Below are 17523 nucleotides of genomic sequence, written 5' to 3'. Positions count from 1 at the left end.
CTAAAACTGTCAAGTGCTAGACTGACCAGCCTTGCCTATTGCACTAAAACCTCACTAGTGTGAACGTATACAAATGTCAGAAAGGTGTTCGGTCAGCTGTGTGTTGGGCCAGCGCACGTTTTGATTTCCATTTCCACTTGCTGTTAGATTTTGGAAAATGGGAGGCCACCACAAGAAGAATTTGCGTGCCGAGAAGGCCAAAGTAAAGCTCAAGGGGGCCAAACTGCCCAAGGGTCTGAATGTGACCAAGACCGACTTCAAGGTGCGTAAGATCGAGATCCGTGAGCAGCTTAAGGAAACGTCGTACACCGAAACTGGTCTGCGGCAGTTCAACCTGAAGGAGACCCTGTCCCGACTGAAACATCACAGCTTCAAGTTCCGCACGGATGCCATGCGCAATGTACGCGAGTCGGTCAAGTCCGGCCAGGCCGATCATCTCATCGGCCATCTGAACGAGCTGTTCCAGGGCATCGCCGCTGGCGCTCTCGACATGGAGCGCAGTGTACGCCTGGAGTCCTTCAAGACACTCGATGTACTGCTAGAGGTGTTGACTCCCCAGGCTGTGACGCCGTTTTTCCATGTGATTTCCACCTACCTCAAATGCGCCATGACCCACATCCATCCCACCATTCAGGAGGATTCCCTGCTGATGCTGGACGTGCTGATCCAGCGAGTGCCACCCTCACTGCTGGCGGAGCGCAGTGCCAGCACTATTGTGGGAAACTTCATTGACATGATCTCGCGCTCCCGTCACGACAACGAGAAGTCAAACCGTACACTCACCATGAACCTGGGCCACGGCAAGCAGACGACCGTCAAGTGGCGGACCAAAGTGTTACTGCGCCTTCAGCAAATCCTCGGCACATTGGCGCAACACAGCGCCAAGACAGCCAGCACCAAATATCCAGTTCATGTCGTTCAATTTGATGAAAACCGTGCCAATTACTATGGTCTGCTCAGCCCGTACGCGCAAGACACCCGCGACTTGTATGCCATCCTGCACGAGCCCAAGCTGAGCGCGGAGGGCACCCAGCTGCAGACGTATGTGGAGCAACTGATGCCCCTGCTGCATGACAGTTGGCTGGAGGTGAGGCCGCAACAACAGCAGCCCCTCCTCCCGCCGGATGCCGCGGCCAGCCTCTACGTTGTGGTCAAGCTGATAAGCCAGCTGTGGACGCTCATCAACCAGCATGAGGAAGTAAACAGCACCAACGAGCTGAGCATCTGGCTCAGGCGGAATCATTCTGAAAAGTTTCTAAAGAACTTCCTCGACCAGGACGGCCGGCGCTTCCCCTACCAGCAGATGCCTCAGACTCAAACTCAGACGCAGAAGCAAGGCAAGAAGTTGGCCAAGGACAAGGGTCCCGCCGACGGCGGCGAACAGTGCCTTCCCCAGAACCTAGCCATTGTCCAGATTGCCTGCCAGTTCCTCCCAGAACCGAGCGAGCAGCAGGCTGTGGAATTTTCCCATCTGGTCCAGTACATGAACGACACACTGAAGCATCTGCAAAAGCTAACGCCGGAGCACCAGTTGCCGCTGGTCGCCGCCCTACGTTCGCTGTTGCTGGAGAATGCGCTGGCTTTGCTCAATCTGATACCAGACCAGTTGACGAGTCTCCTGAATGCCTCTATGCAGGCATATGTCGAGCAGCGCTTTGCCACACGCGAGGGTGTGGCCACCAAGATGTTGAGTCTGCTGTGCGAGATTGTGCAGACGACGGATCTGTATGCACGCTTTGGCGGCGAGAAGCGTTTCGCCGTCTTTCTTGGGTATCTGCCAGAGCTGCTGCTGAAGCCAACGGTGGCCGAAGGCACCCTGCGTGCCATGGCCACCCTTTGCCGCCAAATGAACGGCTTCTTCATGTCCGCCCTCGTCAAAAGCTCTGGTGATATCCTGGGCCACCTGTCGCAGCTTCAGGTTACGGGCAGTGCCCAAGGCGATGACAAGCTAGAGAATCAGAGGCGTGTTCTCAATCTATTTTACTATGCTCGGACATGTGACAAGAAAAACCAACTGAAGAAGGCTCTTCGGCAGCTGGCCAAGGCACAGCAGTCCACCGATGAAGCTGGCGATGGAGATGACGATTCCCCCACAAATGATCAAATCGTCAGCTACTTGAAGTCGGTGCTGGCCTATGACTAACCCCAAGGCGGGGCTGGTTTTACCCAAAAACCCACATAGTTTCTAAATCTAGTTTATATTATAATATATTTTCTCTCGATTAATGATGGAACATCTATTCAGGTCTTGTGCTTCTTTTGGGGCTTGGGCTTGAACCTATCCAGTACAGAGCGCGGGGGCTTTGGCCTTGGCTTGGCGTCGTCTCCTGCCTCCTTGCTGCTGTGCTGCCTGATCACGCTCTTCTTGGCCTCCCTCACCTCCGCTATGAACTCCTGGAATAACGAAATAAAAACACAAATCAGACGTGGAATCAGGATGGGACGGATATGATGGAGTGCTGGATCAGATGACACTCACCTTTCGCTTGATATCTTTCACAATTTGCTTGTTGCGCGACGCCTTAGCAGAGCCGCCACGACCCTTCATCTTGCGACGGGAATTCATGCGTATGGCTGGCGGCTTGAGGTGGAATAGCTGTCGCTTGGCATCGACCTTCTCCTGCAACGTGGGCGCATCGACGCCGGTGATCTCGTTGGGATCCAGGGTGATCAGCTCGGGGGGAATCTTTTCGAGCAAGGCATGCACCTCGTGCTCGCGCCGCTGCTTGGATGTCTCATAGGGATTGTCCTCGAGGGCATCGTAGTTGGGCTCACCGGAGCCGGGCACCAGCAACGAATGGAAGCCCTTGGCCGTGGATACCCCCAAAACATCCTCGTATGGACAGAAGCGCAAACCATGGACAAAGGCATCACAGCGCTGGCGAAGATAGGGCAGCTTGCTGCGATCCCCTGTGCCGCCGCCGGACAGCAGATCCGTGTACGTCTCCAGATAGGTGCCCTGGGACAGGGCCAGCATGCCACGCTGTGACACATCCAGCTCGTTGGCGGGCAGACGCAGGCGGAAGAGAGCCAGGGGCTGGTCGTTGAGCATGCGGATGTCCCAGACCTTGACGGTGCGATCCAGGCCAGCGGTGACCAGATGCTGACCCTTGGGATCTACAGTCATGGCCGTCATGGCTGTCGAGTGGCAGAGCAGCTTCGCCAGCGGCTCACGCACTTTGGGCGACCACATGGAGACTACGCCACGACTGCCGCCCACGCACAGGACACCGTTGCTGGGATTGTGTCGCAGGATCCGTATGTCGCCCAGGCCGGTGTTGAAATTGCCCACCAGCTCGCCTATGGAGACGTCCAGCCAGGAGGCATAGCCCGAACTGTTGCCGGCAGCCAGAAGGAAGTGGTAGGGCAGAAAATCAAGCCGGTTCACATTTGTCAGACGCTTGACGCAGTGCAGCTCCGTGCCTTTCTTGTCGTAGAAGTAGACCCAGCTCTTCTGGGCCACCGCATACATGGTGGGCACATGCAGCCACTGGACATCGGCAACGCTCTCCATCACATTGAATTCGCAGTGCAGCTTCTTGGTCACCCAATCAAAGGCGGCGACATGGCCTCGCCTGCCGCCCAGAAGCAGATGACGGCCGTTCTTTGAGTAGCGCATGGTGTATGGGCCAAACTCCATTTGGAGACTAAAGTGCTTGGCCGCCGACTGCAGATCCACATTTTCGGCAATCTGCTCCTGACGATACTCGGCCGTTATTTCCCCATCATCGGCTCCCAGCTGGCCGGCAGTTTCCTGCAGCAGCAGCTCTGTGCGTGCCGCCTGCTCAGTGGCATAGTCCAGGTACACCTCCCTGCGCTCTTGCTGCTCCTTAAAGTGTCTGGTCTTGACGCCGCGCGCCTCTACCTTTTCGCCACGTGAGTATTTGGCCAGCAGCTCCGGTGGTACCTGGCTCTTTTGGGCTTCGGCTGGGTCAGACGCCTCGGCATTGACCTTGGGTGGACGTAGTGGCTTCCTGACTTTGGACTGCGCTTGCATTTTGATGAAATCTCCCACAAAATTTTGTTGATTTTTGCGCTTCAATTTGACTGGTTGCAGTCCAGAGGCGTCGCCATCGGCAGCGGCACTCTCTGTGTCGAAGTAACGTTTGTGGGGTGCCTTGGGCTTCGCACGCCCTTTTGGCGGGACCTTGGACATGGTGCCAAAGCTGAAAATTAACCAAAACTCTTGAAAACAAAACGAAGTGAACTTCTTTCAAAAGTGCGCCCTGGTCCCTGGTAAAAACAACGTGCACGTGCTGCTTCTTCCTCTTCGGCTAGAGGGAAAACCAGCTGATTTGGCGAGCCCGATAACAGCGAATAATCGATAAGAAAAACTTGTTGAGCTTATCGAAAATCAAATTTAATTTTATTCAATTATTTAAAGGCTAATTAAATGAAGGTTCTTAACATAAAGTAACGAAAAGACATCAAAATACATTTTAACCACAATTAGAAAACGCTTTCAAGGTCTTTTCCACTTATTGTAGACGTTTTTAAGTGTTTTTAAAGTTAAGACTTAATTTGGTACGATACTCGTTAGACGAATTTTGAAGATTAACGCCACATCAGTCTATGGGAAGCGTAACGTAGCCTAATCTAGAACAAACTAATAGACCCGGCCATAGGGCAGGGCATTGGGATAATACGGCATTAAAAACTTGCCCCCAAAGCGGGGCTGGGACTGGGCCGATTCGCTGCTCGAGGAGAACATTGATGTGCAGATTTCGGCACGATCCCGATGTAGGCGGCTGCTGCTGTTCGATGTGCTCGTTCCGGCTATGCCCGTACCCGTGCCAGTGCCAGTGCCACTGCCCAGTCCGAGTCCCAAGCCGAAGCCCAATCGAGCGCCATGACGACGCTCTCGGCGACGGGTCCGTATCAGTGAAAAGATGGCCACAATGACGGCCACCAGGAAGATCAATCCAAGAATACAGAACGAAATGGCCAGCTTGGAGATGGACAGGCAGAGAGTGCCCTCACCCGGCAGGGGCCGCACATGGGGTGGATAGTCCTCCACTGAAATTAGCCCAAAAATTGTGGCTGGTCGTGGTCTGGCTGATTGCGCGGGATTGCAGTGCATTGTACTTACCGCTCATGTTGTACCGCCGGTCGTAGCGCAGGCGATCCACTTCGATCTGCGGCGCAGTCACGGCCAGCGAGTTGAACACCTCGATGCGTGCCAGGTGCTGGTCGGCACTCAGTTGCAGCTGCTGCTGCTGCTGCTCGGCGAGGCGACAATTCAACTTGAAGAAGATTCAAAAATCAGAGTTATTTTTTGGATGGTGGGTGCAAAAATGGGTGACAGCAGAGCTGGTGCTGCCTGTTGCCTCCTCTATTCAGCTTCAGTTGAGTGCGTTTTGGTGCAATAACCACATTAATTAGCAGACGCAACAGCACTAAATCCTAACACGCTACGCTGGGCACTGCAGTGCGCGCCCTGGGCCAGAAGAAGAAGCCGGCAGCCGGCAGGCAACAGCCGTCAGCCGACAGTAGGCAATAGGCAACACTTTCGTTTTTCATTGCAACCAATTGAGATGCACATACTCGTATTGGGCCTTGTTTTGACTGGTACTGGTACTGGTACTTACATTCGGACACTTCCCCTTGCATAGCTGCACGCCACAGCTGACATGAAGGCGCTCGCGATCGGGAAACTTGAAGGCGGGAAATGTGGCCGCAAAAGTGCGCTCGACCAGATCTTCCTCGTGCTGCTTTGACCAGCCCTCCTCTGCGGGCTTGTGGTGTATGTGTAGAGCGGGCATTACCTGCGAAAGTCATAGACAGCAAGAACTTTAGACAGGGTCTCGGGTCAACACTTTTTCGGGGATGTCCGTGAACCTGTTTGTGCATGTACCTGTCTCTGTCGCTGTCTCTGTCCCTGAACCTGAACCATTACGTTTTAATGGGTAGGTAGTGTATTGTAGGTTTTATGATCGCTTATACAATATGCGCGGTATGTGTATGCGGTGACAAAATCCCGCGCTAACCATTCTCTTTTACACGCTTACATTTGGCCACTTCCGTTACGTGGCGTACGCGCACAAGAAACGGCAACAAAAGTCATGTTTTGCAGCCAAGTTCAATGGCAGAATGGCAGAGGTACTACTACAACGTAGCACAGTAGTACTCGCAGTACGAGTAGGTGTGCGGTGCTCCGCTTCCAAACGTAGTGCAAATGTATGAAATTACAAGACAATGTGATTTACATCTCGTCTTCCAGCCCATTGTTACTACCGAGGAGGGCCCCCGCGGCACGTTGATTAGCCTGGTGATGATGTCTGGTTTCAATTTACAAGACCCCCAAGAGCACGTGTTGCCGCATGTGTGGGTGGGTTGTGGGATGGGATGCTATGGGATGGTATGGGATGGTTGTGTGACTGCGAAACCTGAGACAATAACAATAAGAGCAAATTGTTGCGGAAGTTCAAACGAGTTCACGTGCAAAAAGATGGCAAATATTTATTTTTGTACGTAACCAAGTGTAAAGTGGATCGAAACGGATGGAAAAGTGATAATCTTTTGTCTTCCGGCCACTGAAATGTTTGTCAGTGTAAATTATGCATAGATACGGTTAAAACTGCAGTCAGCTCAAGACCAAAAATATGGGTTAATCTTCAGCACCGACACAGACTGCAGAGTCTGCAGAGAGGAGTCAATGCAATGCATTTTTTAAATTCGAATTCGATATCAAATTCAAATTCGCATCGAAATTGGCTTGCAGGATCTATCGAAATCGTGTATCTGGTGTCATAACGGTTCTGTTCTTGTGGGTTACATTCTTGATAGAAATAAGAAAAAGAACTGTGCCATCGCTGCCATCGAGCGCAAACCAACAAAAGACAAAAGTTTTTATTTCACTTTTCTTCCACGCTCTGACCCAGAAGTGTTTCTAAACCAAACAAATCAACTTGTGATGGTTGTGCGCATAAATTTGCAATCTGTTTGCGGGGGTAGGGGTAGGCAGGCAGGCCAGGCGAAGGGGGCAAACCAGCGCAAAAGAAAATGAAATGTGCTAAAACGGAAGGTAAGTTCCAAGACAAGACAAGACAGAGGCAGAGCCAAACAATAAAACAAACATAAAATGCAAATGGTTTCATCTGTTGTTGTTGTTTTTCTTTTTGTTGCTGTTGTGCTTTTTTTTCTTCATTCCGTTAAACTAAAACAAAAATTAAGCCGTGAGATCTTTTTGCTGCTTCTCCAATGCAAAGGCAACAATGGAGAAGAGAAGAGCAGCAAGGCAGCGTCAGAAAAAGATTTGTTTGACCCATTTAAGGCCGCAAATGAATGACATGTGCATAAAGCTGCGACGCCGCTAACACCGCACCACCGCACCGCCGCCGCGCCCCCGGATGGAACGGAACGGAGAGGAGACCAAAATGCAAATGGCTGGACTGGCAATGCCATTGCCATTGCCCCTTCCGTTGCGCTGCGTTCCGCTGGTGGTGGTGGTGCTGTCCGGAGATGGAGATGGGGCAACAGCACCAACAGAAACAACTGGATGTCAAAATGCTAAACGATAAATATTTCTATGTATTTCACTGTTGGCTAATTGTTGTGACCTCCTAATTTACTCAAGAAGAACTGAAGCAAGAACCCAGAGAACAGTTCGCAGGCGTTTGTTTTAGTTGTTTTTCGTAGTTTCGTAGTTTCGTAGTTTCTTTAATGACTTTTAAAGGGGAAGGGGCTCCACTGCTTGGCTGGGCAACGAAAACTGTTCTAACGATGATCGCGTAATTATGGCTAACAGTTTTGCTGCCTTTTGCCTTCACATTTAATGCCGCGCGGTCGGTGCTGTAATAACTGTTACAATTAATGAGGCGTCGCTGCTGCAGTTTGCAGAGTGTCCGTATTGTGTGTGTCTGTGTGTGTGTGAGAAAGAGAGAGACTATGGATAGGATGTGCAAGTCCCAATATCGATTGTGGGAGTTTCTCTGATCCTGCAATCGATTTTTGTAGTGACTAGAGATTATCGGCCCATGATCTTGGCGGTTGTTGTGTATACTCTCTAATACCCACTAGATACCCGTCTATAAAAATGAAAGTTAAATGCGATCAATCGCATCATCAGCATCAGCATCAACAGCAGCTTCAGCTTCATTAATTAATGACTTTTTGCCTTGTCTCGTCTGGGTCTTGTCTCTTTGGTCTAACGGTTAATCACATACTATACATACATATCTACCCCTCTCTCTCTCCCTCTATGTTTTTTTCTCCGTCTTGTAGAATGTGTCGCCGCCGGCGCTGGTTACGCAAATGGTTGGGGGAATCTCCGAGAGACTGTACTCACCTGCTCGTCAATGGGACAGCCGCGTGCATCGAGCAACTGCTGCGTGGACTCTCCCAGTCCATCGAGTGCCGCACAATCCACCACACGGACCCCGATTGTGCCGGGTACAATGGCGCGTACGGTTAGGGTGGTAGGCACGCCCACCTCCACAGAGCCAGTGCCATTGGGACCGCCCAGTTCAAGCCAAATCCGAACGCGCGGCGTGTCCATATGTTGATTATGATGATGATGATGATGAGCCACTGTAGATGGGACCGTAGAGGAGGCCAGATGGATGGCAGACGCTGCAGCCAAGGCACGCATTCTTGCATTCCTGGAATGAATATGGATATGAATATGGACAGATTAGGAAGTATTTGGGCTTACCTCTCCCGACCACTGTCCGTCCGCAGACCTGGCACTCCAGGCAGCGGCATGCCCATGGCCTTGGGCGGCAACTGACACCTAACCGAGCTGAGGATGTCCGTGCTTTGGCGCAGCTTTTGCTCCATCTGGAGCATCACCCGCACGGTGTACTCTATGCCGCCGTCGGCTAGGGGATCGGCACGTACGCCACAGCCGGAGGTGGGGATGCGCAGCTGCAGGTGAGTGGAGTCTTTGCCGCTGGACCGACACTCCAGCGGAAAGTCCTTGGCATAGAGCAGGCCGCGAAAGGGTCGGCTCAGCAGCAGCTGCATATCCAGCATTTCCCTACTGCAGTTCACTTGCAGCCGCTGGATTTGCATAGATGGGACTGCAGATGGGGCTAGGGTTGGGGTTGGGGCTTGGGCTGGGCTGGTGGATGGGGAGGCGTCAGTGGAAGTGGCAGTGACGGTGGTAGTGGCGGCGGTTAGCGTCGTTCTGGTTGCCCAGCTAGCATGACACACAAATTGCGGCAGATGCAGCAGGCCGATAACGGCGGCAAGTGGCAGCAGCCCGCGGTGGAGGCCAAAGCCAAAGAAGAAGGAGAAGAAGAACATGTTTCCGATTTCCCGTTTGCCGCCGGCCCAGGCCCGCCCCGGCGATGAAAACCGCAAATGATGATGCTACCTGCTGGATCGACCAACACCTGTTGCTGCTGTTGTGCCCAGTTGATGAAGCGTGTGGCAGAGTGCCAGAGAGGGGGTGGGGCAGTGGGCGTGTCGTAATTGGCCTACTCCGAGTGCGAGAAGAGAATCTGGTCGCGTCTGGTCGTGTCGTCTGCAAAATAGATGATGAAAATTTCCAGATTTAGACATGATTTTAAGGTCAACCTAAACCCAAAACGGCTTAATCTTTAGTGCACTGCATTCGATTAAATGGAAATGTATAAATTGTAGTCCCCCCCTCCCCCACGGGATATCGATCCCAATCCCATGCCAATCGCGATGCCAATTCCGATCCGAAAGCGGGTCAAGTTTACCCAGTGATCGCGCGTAAGCGCCCAGAGGGATCGATTGGGAGGGAGATGTTGCAGCACGGCACACGAACAAATAAACAAAATAAATAAATACGATAAAAGTCAACAACCAGAGCTTAAATCAACATCAACATAATGCGTTTGCAACTTTGCGTAATCCTATTTTATTTGATGTTGCTGGCTGCTGGCTGGTGGCTGATGGCTGGCTTGTTTGTCCATTTATTGTGTCTCCTATTTGTGTGGTGTGCTTCGCATCTCTTATTAGCTCAATTTTGTTTGCATTTGAGTGCGAGTATTGTAATCTTCCCAATTAACAATAAAGCTTTGAATGTCCCAGCCTCCCTCCCAAACGGGAAACGAAGACAAGACCTTTCAAACTTAGACCTAGGATTAGATTACCCTTCACTTTTGTTGGGAAAAATTAAAAAAGTCCTTCGTAATGTAATAATCCGTTATGATTATTGTTGTATTCTGAATTCCTGGTAATCAGTTAATTTATTTATTTTCACACTTCATATTTCGCACAGCACAAACAAACAAATAAACAAAAAAAAAAAAAAAAAAACGGTATTCTTACACAATTTTGCGGTCAATTCAAATGGGGAAAAATAACTGAGAGAACCGCAATTTTGGAATTGGCTGATTATTGCCACTACGCATGCGCGCTCGCTTCACACGTTTTAGAAATATGCGGAAAAAAAATTGCCAGAGAAAACGGATTTGAAAATGAAGAAGTCAAGCCAGGCCAAACGCGCGCCACCGAGTGTGCAAATGCAATGCAGTCGGAGAAGAGCAGAGCGATACGATTCAAGAAGTTAGCCAAGTTGGTAGGCGGCTGCTAACCGCAAACTTGATGGAAGAGCCAGAAGACGTCGAGGCTACGCATGCTCTGTGATTTGGCGGGGCGAGATCAGACCGTTCAAATGAGTCGATAGTATCGATAGATATGTCACGGTATTTCGCTGACTTATCGGAATCATCGGAACATATCGATGATCAATTCTCCCATTTCGCAAGGTATAACTTAATAGGTACGGCCACATCAGACAGGATTTTTCTACATCTGCAGAACAGATAAGACGATAAGACAAGACGCTAAAAACTGTCTCCAGTCACGTATTCTGGCTATCAGTAAAAGAGCCGTGGCACTTTTAGGGCTAAAAGGGCTTTCTTGTATCATGCTATGTATATTCATTTCCATTTTAACAAACCTTAATTAACTATTAGTCTAGTCCAGGCCTTTCTAAACCCAAATCGGACTTTTCTTTCACTTAAGCCTATTACTTATCTGAATACTCATCCTTTATTTCACTGGATTGAAGTCATATCCTTGTCACTCAATCACTTTCAAACGATTTTATTTTGGCGCGCAGCTCTAAGTGGAGTCGATGGTATGGATATTTATGCCGATGCCGAAAATATGTATCGAGATGGGATCAAGAAATATATACAGAAATCGAATTAAATGCATCAATATCTCAAAGACATGTCAATCTGAGAAAAGGTCATTATTGTTTTGGTTGGTTTTAAGCAGCTTGGCAAGCAGATGACAATAGTTAACAAAAATAGGGTTACAAATGCCATGCTTGTGTACCTTGGGTACCAACTATGTAGTTACCATGTAGATAACATGTACCATAAAACGAATTTACATTTTTATTTACTTCCTTGTTTAAACCTTATTTTATAGACCATCCAACAAAAAGGAGTCCTTAGATTTAACCAATCATATAGAAAATACGAAATAAATAGATTTATTTATACAAATATTTCAAATCTATTAAGAAGACAAAAATGTTTGCGAAAATTTCGAATGAAAAATAATGATGTCAAATAAAGAAAAAAATGGTTTTGCTATTTTTTTGTTAATAAAAAAAGGTATTGTTCATTGCTATATTTTGAAAATGAGACAGTTTGTTTCCGTATACATCTGAGAGTCGGACGTTACGTTTTATTGCAAGGTTCCCACGAACCTCATCCCTCACCTCGCTTGTGTGAACAATATACCTTGATGACAAACGGTATATTGAGCAAATGGGGTGGAATTTACCTTGCATGCGTTGCATTTTCTGGGCCGTTTTGCCCGTCGTCCATACCCTCTCTATAAACTTCCCTTAATAGTATATTAGGCAAAAGGGGTGGAATTTACCTTGCCATGTGTTGTACTTTCTGGGCCGTTTTGCCCATTGTCCATACCCTTCCATTTTCCTCCCATTCATCACATTTTTTCGCAGTGACAGACGGGGTTGCCCGTGTAAATTGTAAATAATAAATAATATATAAATTCGGGAAGAAAACGACAGCCGACCGTATCAGATGAATCTGGATATGTCTGAAATAATTGAGTTTGTGCTGCCTCCAAGCGACTATCCCAATGAAGACAATGACATTTCTGTGGGTAATGTGGATACCGTCAACGAGGACGCTACCTATGTTGTTTTGGAAGGTCTGAGCAATGAATACGATGAGGATTTTCTCATCGTCAACGAGGAACTCCACGAAGATGAGTTGCAGTTAGAGGAGCCCGACCTTGACCAACAGCTGGACAGCGATACGGAGTATCTGGCGCAGGACCAGTATGTGGTGACTGAGCTACCGTCCGAAACCGAGGAGATGATCGAAGAAGACGACGAATGCGACGACGGCGAGAATGATTACGAGCAGTTCTACACACAACCGTCTGTTTTCGAAGAGGCAGACGAGCCCGAGCCCGAGCCAGAGCCTGAGCCCGAGCCGGAACCGGAACCGGAATCAGAGCTGGACCGAGACTCTACTCTAGAGCCCGAACCCGAGCTGGAGTCAGAGTCGCCTCCAGTGCCAGTCAAGAAATTCAAAGCCAATGCACAAAGCGTTGTACGGACCTACAACAACTTCCTCGACGAGGACGAGCCCCCACAGTATATCGAACCCAGCAAAAAATTGCTCGATGTGTTCAAGGGACCTCGCCGATATCTGCTATTTGACGACCTCTTGGCCACAATTGTCGACTTCGATGAGAACACCACACCGATTGTGGAGTTTTCAATGAGCACCGGTGTGCTGGACGACAAGCTCCCCGTCGAGTGCGGCATATGCCCAGATGTGATGCATAAGTCCAAGCTGTCCAAGCATCAAAAATTGCATCTGGTACCTGGAAGTAATCGTTATTCTTGCATCTATTGTGCGGAAACGTATCGTGATTGTAAATACCTGGCCGGTCATGCCCGTCGACACATGGGCATACGTCCGTACGTCTGTCACGTATGCAAATTGTATTTCTCTACCAAGCAGGATCTGCGAGTACACAACCAGCGACGACACCAGAAGAAGGAGCACATCTGCGAGCTGTGCGGCAAATCGTTTGCCCAGAACACGCAGCTCAAGCGCCATCGGGAAGCTACACACGAGAAGAAGCGTCGTTTCCAGTGCCACAGCTGCCAGAAGGCCTACTACAAGAACTTCTCATTGCAGGAGCATATACGAAACGTGCACATGGGAAAGCGCCGAATGCTGAAGTGTCCGTTCTGTGGTATGCAGTGTCGCGACGCGCACAAGATGGCTCGCCATCGCAAGGAGATGCACCTCAATCAGGACTCGTTCGTATGCCACCTATGCCAAGAGGAGTTCACCGATATCAATTATTTCGATGCGCACAAGCGTTCCATTCAGTGCCGCACCAACACCAAGCGTTATGTCAAGGAGCTCCATCCGGGGGCGTCCGGCTCCGGGGACGCAAGTGGACTGGCCGAGAACGATGAGGACGCAATGGGCCTGGAGGAAGATTTCGATGAGGATGCTGGTCTGCTGCTCGAAGAGGCGAATCCCGATGATCCGGACGATAATGATTATGCGAATGGTGCCTATTTCCAAGAGGTTGATCCGCGGTATATCCAGATATCTGACTATGATGGCCAGATGGTTGATGGCGTTGTTCTGGACGAAGAAGACCCAGAAGAAGATTCTTTCAACGAGCAAAAATACCATACCACTATCCAACGGGACAGCCAGCAGGAGCATTCCTTTGGACAAGAAACAAATGCTGATGAGCTGATTTATGAAATCACTCTGAAGACTGAGGATCATCACATTTAAGAAAGTGGTGTAGACGGCCAAGACCCCTATCCCCCACACTAACCCACACCATCCCACACACTTTTGCAGGATGCAACTGATGATGATAATTGAGAAAGTAGCGAAAACTGGCCCCGATTCCTCCCTACACACACACACACACACACGTTTTTCGCAGATTTCGGTAATATGTAAATAGGCAAAACTGAACATATATACATAACTAAGTATAAACGCTATCATCAATAACTATATAGGAAATACATTTAATGAATCAATTAACTTGGAAGAAAATTACTGTCCCTCAGGTTGAAAATGCAACCCAGCGACCAGGCAGCAGGGCTGTATTCGACATGGCATCCGAGTGCTACAAATGCAACCTCGCTGACGCAGGGCGGCTTAGGATAAAAAAGATAGTGCTGGAGTCGGAGTCATTGATAAGGAAAACGGAAACCATGCTTGGCAAATGGAAAAATTTCCACTCATTGGCATTCGCAATGGCTGATGACGTCAACAAGATGTAAATATATCACCTAGAAGAGGAGAAAGCGAGATGGAGATAGTCCAAGCAAATATATTAATTTCGATGCTATCGATAGTTCTAGAAAATGCGACTTGTCTTGTGGAAAAAACAAAACAAACCATTTATCATACGAGAATTTTGTTGTGAGACATAGAAATGTTATTTTCGGGAGCCAGGCAACCGTTGCTGCTTCGATCAAACATCTATTTCGAGCATAACACAGCGCTGGATGTAAGAAAGCAGTTCACCGAAATTTCCAAGAGAGCAAAGCAAAAGAAAAAAAAGCCGGTATTCCTCTACAGATTTGCATACGTTATTGGTTTAGACGTAAAGCGAATGAATAATGGATGACGACGATGAAGTCGAGATCAATCCAGACACGGATCTGCTCAGCGAGCCCAGCATCGGCGAGGAGGAGGAAGTGGAGACGGACGCCGAAGCCCTAGACAGCTGGGAGAGCTTCCACGAGCACATCGATGCGCTCATCGTAAACGAACAATGCGATGCACCCATACGCAAACTGGACGAACGTCGCCGGACTGTACTGAACCGGGTGCGCCATCAGTTCCAAACCGCACCGAAGGGAACAGCCGAGCGTTGTGCGACAGAGAAGCCGCTGATCGATCAACAGCTGGAGTTGTCCAGCCAGCGGCTAGACGAGCTGGTACGTTTCGGGGACGAACTGGTCAGCAATGTGCGTGTGGCCAACGAGCGGCGTGAGCTGAACCGGCGGATGTTCGAGTCCCAGCAGCAGTCCATGACACAAATGCAGCTGCAACGCGAGAGCATCGAGACGATGGCCAAATTCGAGGACATTAAGGCACGCTGGACGGAACTGGAGGAAATAAACGAGCCGATGATGCTCTGGGATCAGATCGAGGAGCAAAAAAAGCGCATCGCTGAGATAATGCAGCGAAAGGATGAGATGATTGACGCCTGCCAAAAGGAGGTAGATCGCATAAATGCCAAATACGACTTCGATCGGGAGCGCCAGTCCCAAGACCTGTGCTGCCTAGTAGAGCGCGTCGACCACCAGGTGGAGGTGCTGAAGGAGGCCTACAAGCAGCATCTGAAAATGCTTCGTCACACTATCGAGGAGGAGCGTCAGCTGTTCGCCGTCAGTGCCGTGGAGAAATGGCGAACCTTCTTCGATGCCCTCAACAAGAACTTTGATGAGAAGGCCAATCTGGTGCGCTCCCGTCAGCAGTTCTATGCCAATCAGACCCAGCACATCAACGAGTCCCAGGAGGAGTTGACCAAGAGCACACGCATCCGCCTGGAAAAGGAGTGCGAGCGCTTGGAGCTTGAGCTACGACGCACGCGCGATAACGTCCTGATGAACTCGGAGAAGCTCGATTATAACTACCAGGTTCTGCAAAAGCGCAACGAGGAGAACGTGATAATCAACAACCAGCAGAAGCGGCGGGTGGCCCGCCTCCATGAGTCGATTGGACGCATCCGTCGCGCCCTGAAGAATCTTCAGCTTTCGGGCAAGCGGAACATAGAACGTCTGTCGCAGGACATCTATAAGCTGCACGCCAATATCCATGACATGGAGACGAAGGCTCACCAGGCGCGCCTCAACAACAAGGATAAGTTCAACCGCATCTGGGAGATCAACTTCAAGGAGCTGAATCAGCTTGTAGATCGTGTCTACCACATCGACCGCATCATTCACGAGCAGCAGCTGGCCCTTGACTGGCAGCGGCCCATTCCTCCGATACGCAACATAAACAAATCGCGCCAGAAGCACAACAACGTCTTGGAGCGATTCGATTTGCGTATAGGTCGGCTGCCCAAGAACCGGGTGCTGCCCCAAGATGGAGCCAAGTTCAAGCCGGACATAAAGGAGCTGCCCGTAGAATCGTTGCGTCTGATGCGGAACTTGGTCCGAAAGCTGGCGGACCGCGGTGGCTTCCTCATCGAGCAGCGCCTGATCAAGATACTCGAGCCCTACTCGGAGGAGGACAAGTGCCTGGTGCGACTGGACAACATATTCGCGGCTCTGCGAATTCAGCGGCTGTCCGATATACAGGAGCTGACGCAGGTCTTTCTGCCCTACACGTACTGTCCAAATTGCCAGCCGGGCGGACTGAGTCCGCGCAAGTGCGCCGAGGTCTTCATGAAACACCAGACTTCGAGCCGACTCGACCCGGACGTACAGGCTCAGATGGACGACCAGGATTTGCATCGCGAACAGGAGCACCATATAGATACGTTCAAGGTGAAGGGGTTTGAAGCGTCCAAAGGCTGCAAGAACCACTATCTGGTGATGGAGCCGGCCCTCTGCTTGCACGCCATGAATCTCTACACGACCAAGATGCACAAGCAAATGTACCACAACATGCCCGGCCGCCAATCGATCGCTGTCAATTTAATCCCGTTTTCCGATAAAGATATCCGCAATTTCTGGCGCCAGTTTGCCGGCTGCTTCCCTCCGGCCAAATGCAAGCTGTGGAAGACCCTCGAGCATGGCCTCAATCACTACGTGGAGGTGCTGAAGATGCGTGTCCAGTACGACGCGGAGGTTGTGTTCCTGCGCCGCCAGAATGATGAGCTGCGCCATCTGCTGCAGAAGTTCAAAGTATAATCCTTAATTTTTCTATATTCCACTCATATCACGAAATTTTGATGCCATTTTCGACAAGCGCCCGATAAATTTCAATTGTACTTTCCATACCCTTTTCGGCTCCAAATTAAGCTTTGATAATCCCCCACCCATCTCCTAGCTTTGCTCACCGTTACATGATCATGAGCACTTTAAAAGCTCTCCCCCTACCCTACCGAGTATATTGGCGAATATTTGCCAATTTGATGCTCGAGCTTGATTTTTCTAATCGCAAAATTATTTCTCATTTGCACTTTTGATCTGGCGCTCGATAAATTATAATTTGTGCTTTCCTCTTTTCGCTCTTTGACATCGTGCCGTCCCGCTCTTAGCTGTGGCTCAACGCAATCGCTCAAAGCTGCATTTCTACACTACTCAACGCAATATTTGATCAAGTCAACATACCATTTACGTGGGATGGGGTAAAATTAGGCAATTTTAATCATCAATATCTGAATAAATAATTCAAGCTATACTTTTGTATACCTTCTGGTGGTCAAAGCCGAATTACGTCTAGGAAAAATATAGAAATCAAAAAAACTAAATCCAAACAAATTGTTACACTTTATATATATTTTGTTGTTTTATATTTACATATTTCGGGAAAATAAAATCCAAATCATGGCCATATCATTTAGCTAGACTAGATCTTTTGCTTCTGAAGGTATTTGCGTCCC

General features: G+C 49.5%; 5 protein-coding genes across 6 annotated transcripts; 3 read left to right on the top strand and 2 right to left on the bottom strand.

The window, feature by feature from the left end:
- The first annotated feature begins 50 nt into the window (after positions 1–50).
- Positions 51–2240, top strand: LOC108156583 (testis-expressed protein 10 homolog). Its single transcript, XM_017288120.2, has one exon. It carries the CDS (start codon positions 158–160, stop codon positions 2141–2143), a length of 1986 nt encoding a protein of 661 aa, XP_017143609.1. The 5' UTR covers positions 51–157; the 3' UTR covers positions 2144–2240.
- On the bottom strand, positions 2191–4156 carry LOC108156589 (WD repeat-containing protein 46). The gene is made up of 2 exons (XM_017288132.2): positions 2480–4156; positions 2191–2394 (listed from the first exon to the last, which is right to left on the bottom strand). Exons 1-2 carry the CDS (start codon positions 4154–4156, stop codon positions 2242–2244), a joined length of 1830 nt encoding a protein of 609 aa, XP_017143621.1. The 3' UTR covers positions 2191–2241.
- A 192-nt stretch (positions 4157–4348) lies between these two features.
- LOC108165085 lies at positions 4349–10928 on the bottom strand. 2 transcript variants are annotated; one of them, XM_017301136.2, is made up of 6 exons: positions 10243–10928; positions 8654–9466; positions 8288–8600; positions 5589–5765; positions 5090–5243; positions 4349–5016 (listed from the first exon to the last, which is right to left on the bottom strand). In XM_017301136.2, the coding sequence occupies exons 2-6, from the start codon at positions 9244–9246 to the stop codon at positions 4607–4609; spliced, it is 1647 nt and encodes a 548-aa protein (XP_017156625.1). In that variant the 5' UTR covers positions 9247–9466; positions 10243–10928; the 3' UTR covers positions 4349–4606. The 2 variants fall into 2 exon arrangements, with proteins under 2 accessions (XP_017156625.1, XP_033241972.1); XM_033386081.1 differs by lacking the exon at positions 10243–10928 and adding an exon at positions 10065–10208.
- Positions 10929–11659: 731 nt separating this feature from the next.
- LOC108153395 (transcriptional repressor CTCF) lies at positions 11660–13997 on the top strand. Its single transcript, XM_017283385.2, has one exon. The coding sequence runs from the start codon at positions 11982–11984 to the stop codon at positions 13734–13736; it is 1755 nt and encodes a 584-aa protein (XP_017138874.1). The 5' UTR covers positions 11660–11981; the 3' UTR covers positions 13737–13997.
- An 87-nt stretch (positions 13998–14084) lies between these two features.
- On the top strand, positions 14085–17479 carry LOC108153392 (dynein regulatory complex protein 1 homolog). Its single transcript, XM_017283371.2, has one exon. It carries the CDS (start codon positions 14582–14584, stop codon positions 16826–16828), a length of 2247 nt encoding a protein of 748 aa, XP_017138860.1. The 5' UTR covers positions 14085–14581; the 3' UTR covers positions 16829–17479.
- The last annotated feature ends 44 nt before the right edge of the window (positions 17480–17523 follow it).

This window comes from Drosophila miranda, chromosome XL (assembly GCF_003369915.1).
Source record: "Drosophila miranda strain MSH22 chromosome XL, D.miranda_PacBio2.1, whole genome shotgun sequence".
NCBI classification, from domain to species: Eukaryota; Metazoa; Arthropoda; class Insecta; order Diptera; family Drosophilidae; genus Drosophila; species Drosophila miranda.
Note: the sequence above shows the minus strand (reverse complement) of the source record. Positions and strands in the feature narration are given on the sequence as shown.

Coding starts and splice junctions, on each gene's coding strand:
- LOC108156583 (XM_017288120.2), top strand. CDS start 158: ATGGGAGGCCACCACAAGAAGAATTTGCGTGCCGAGAAGGCCAAAGTA.
- LOC108156589 (XM_017288132.2), bottom strand. CDS start 4,156: ATGTCCAAGGTCCCGCCAAAAGGGCGTGCGAAGCCCAAGGCACCCCAC. Junction 2,395..2,479: donor TGAAAGATATCAAGCGAAAG/GTGAGTGTCATC, acceptor TCGTTATTCCAG/GAGTTCATAGCGGAGGTGAG.
- LOC108165085 (XM_017301136.2), bottom strand. CDS start 9,246: ATGTTCTTCTTCTCCTTCTTCTTTGGCTTTGGCCTCCACCGCGGGCTG. Junction 8,601..8,653: donor ACGGACAGTGGTCGGGAGAG/GTAAGCCCAAAT, acceptor TATTCATTCCAG/GAATGCAAGAATGCGTGCCT. Junction 5,244..5,588: donor GCAAGGGGAAGTGTCCGAAT/GTAAGTACCAGT, acceptor ATCTTCTTCAAG/TTGAATTGTCGCCTCGCCGA.
- LOC108153395 (XM_017283385.2), top strand. CDS start 11,982: ATGAATCTGGATATGTCTGAAATAATTGAGTTTGTGCTGCCTCCAAGC.
- LOC108153392 (XM_017283371.2), top strand. CDS start 14,582: ATGGATGACGACGATGAAGTCGAGATCAATCCAGACACGGATCTGCTC.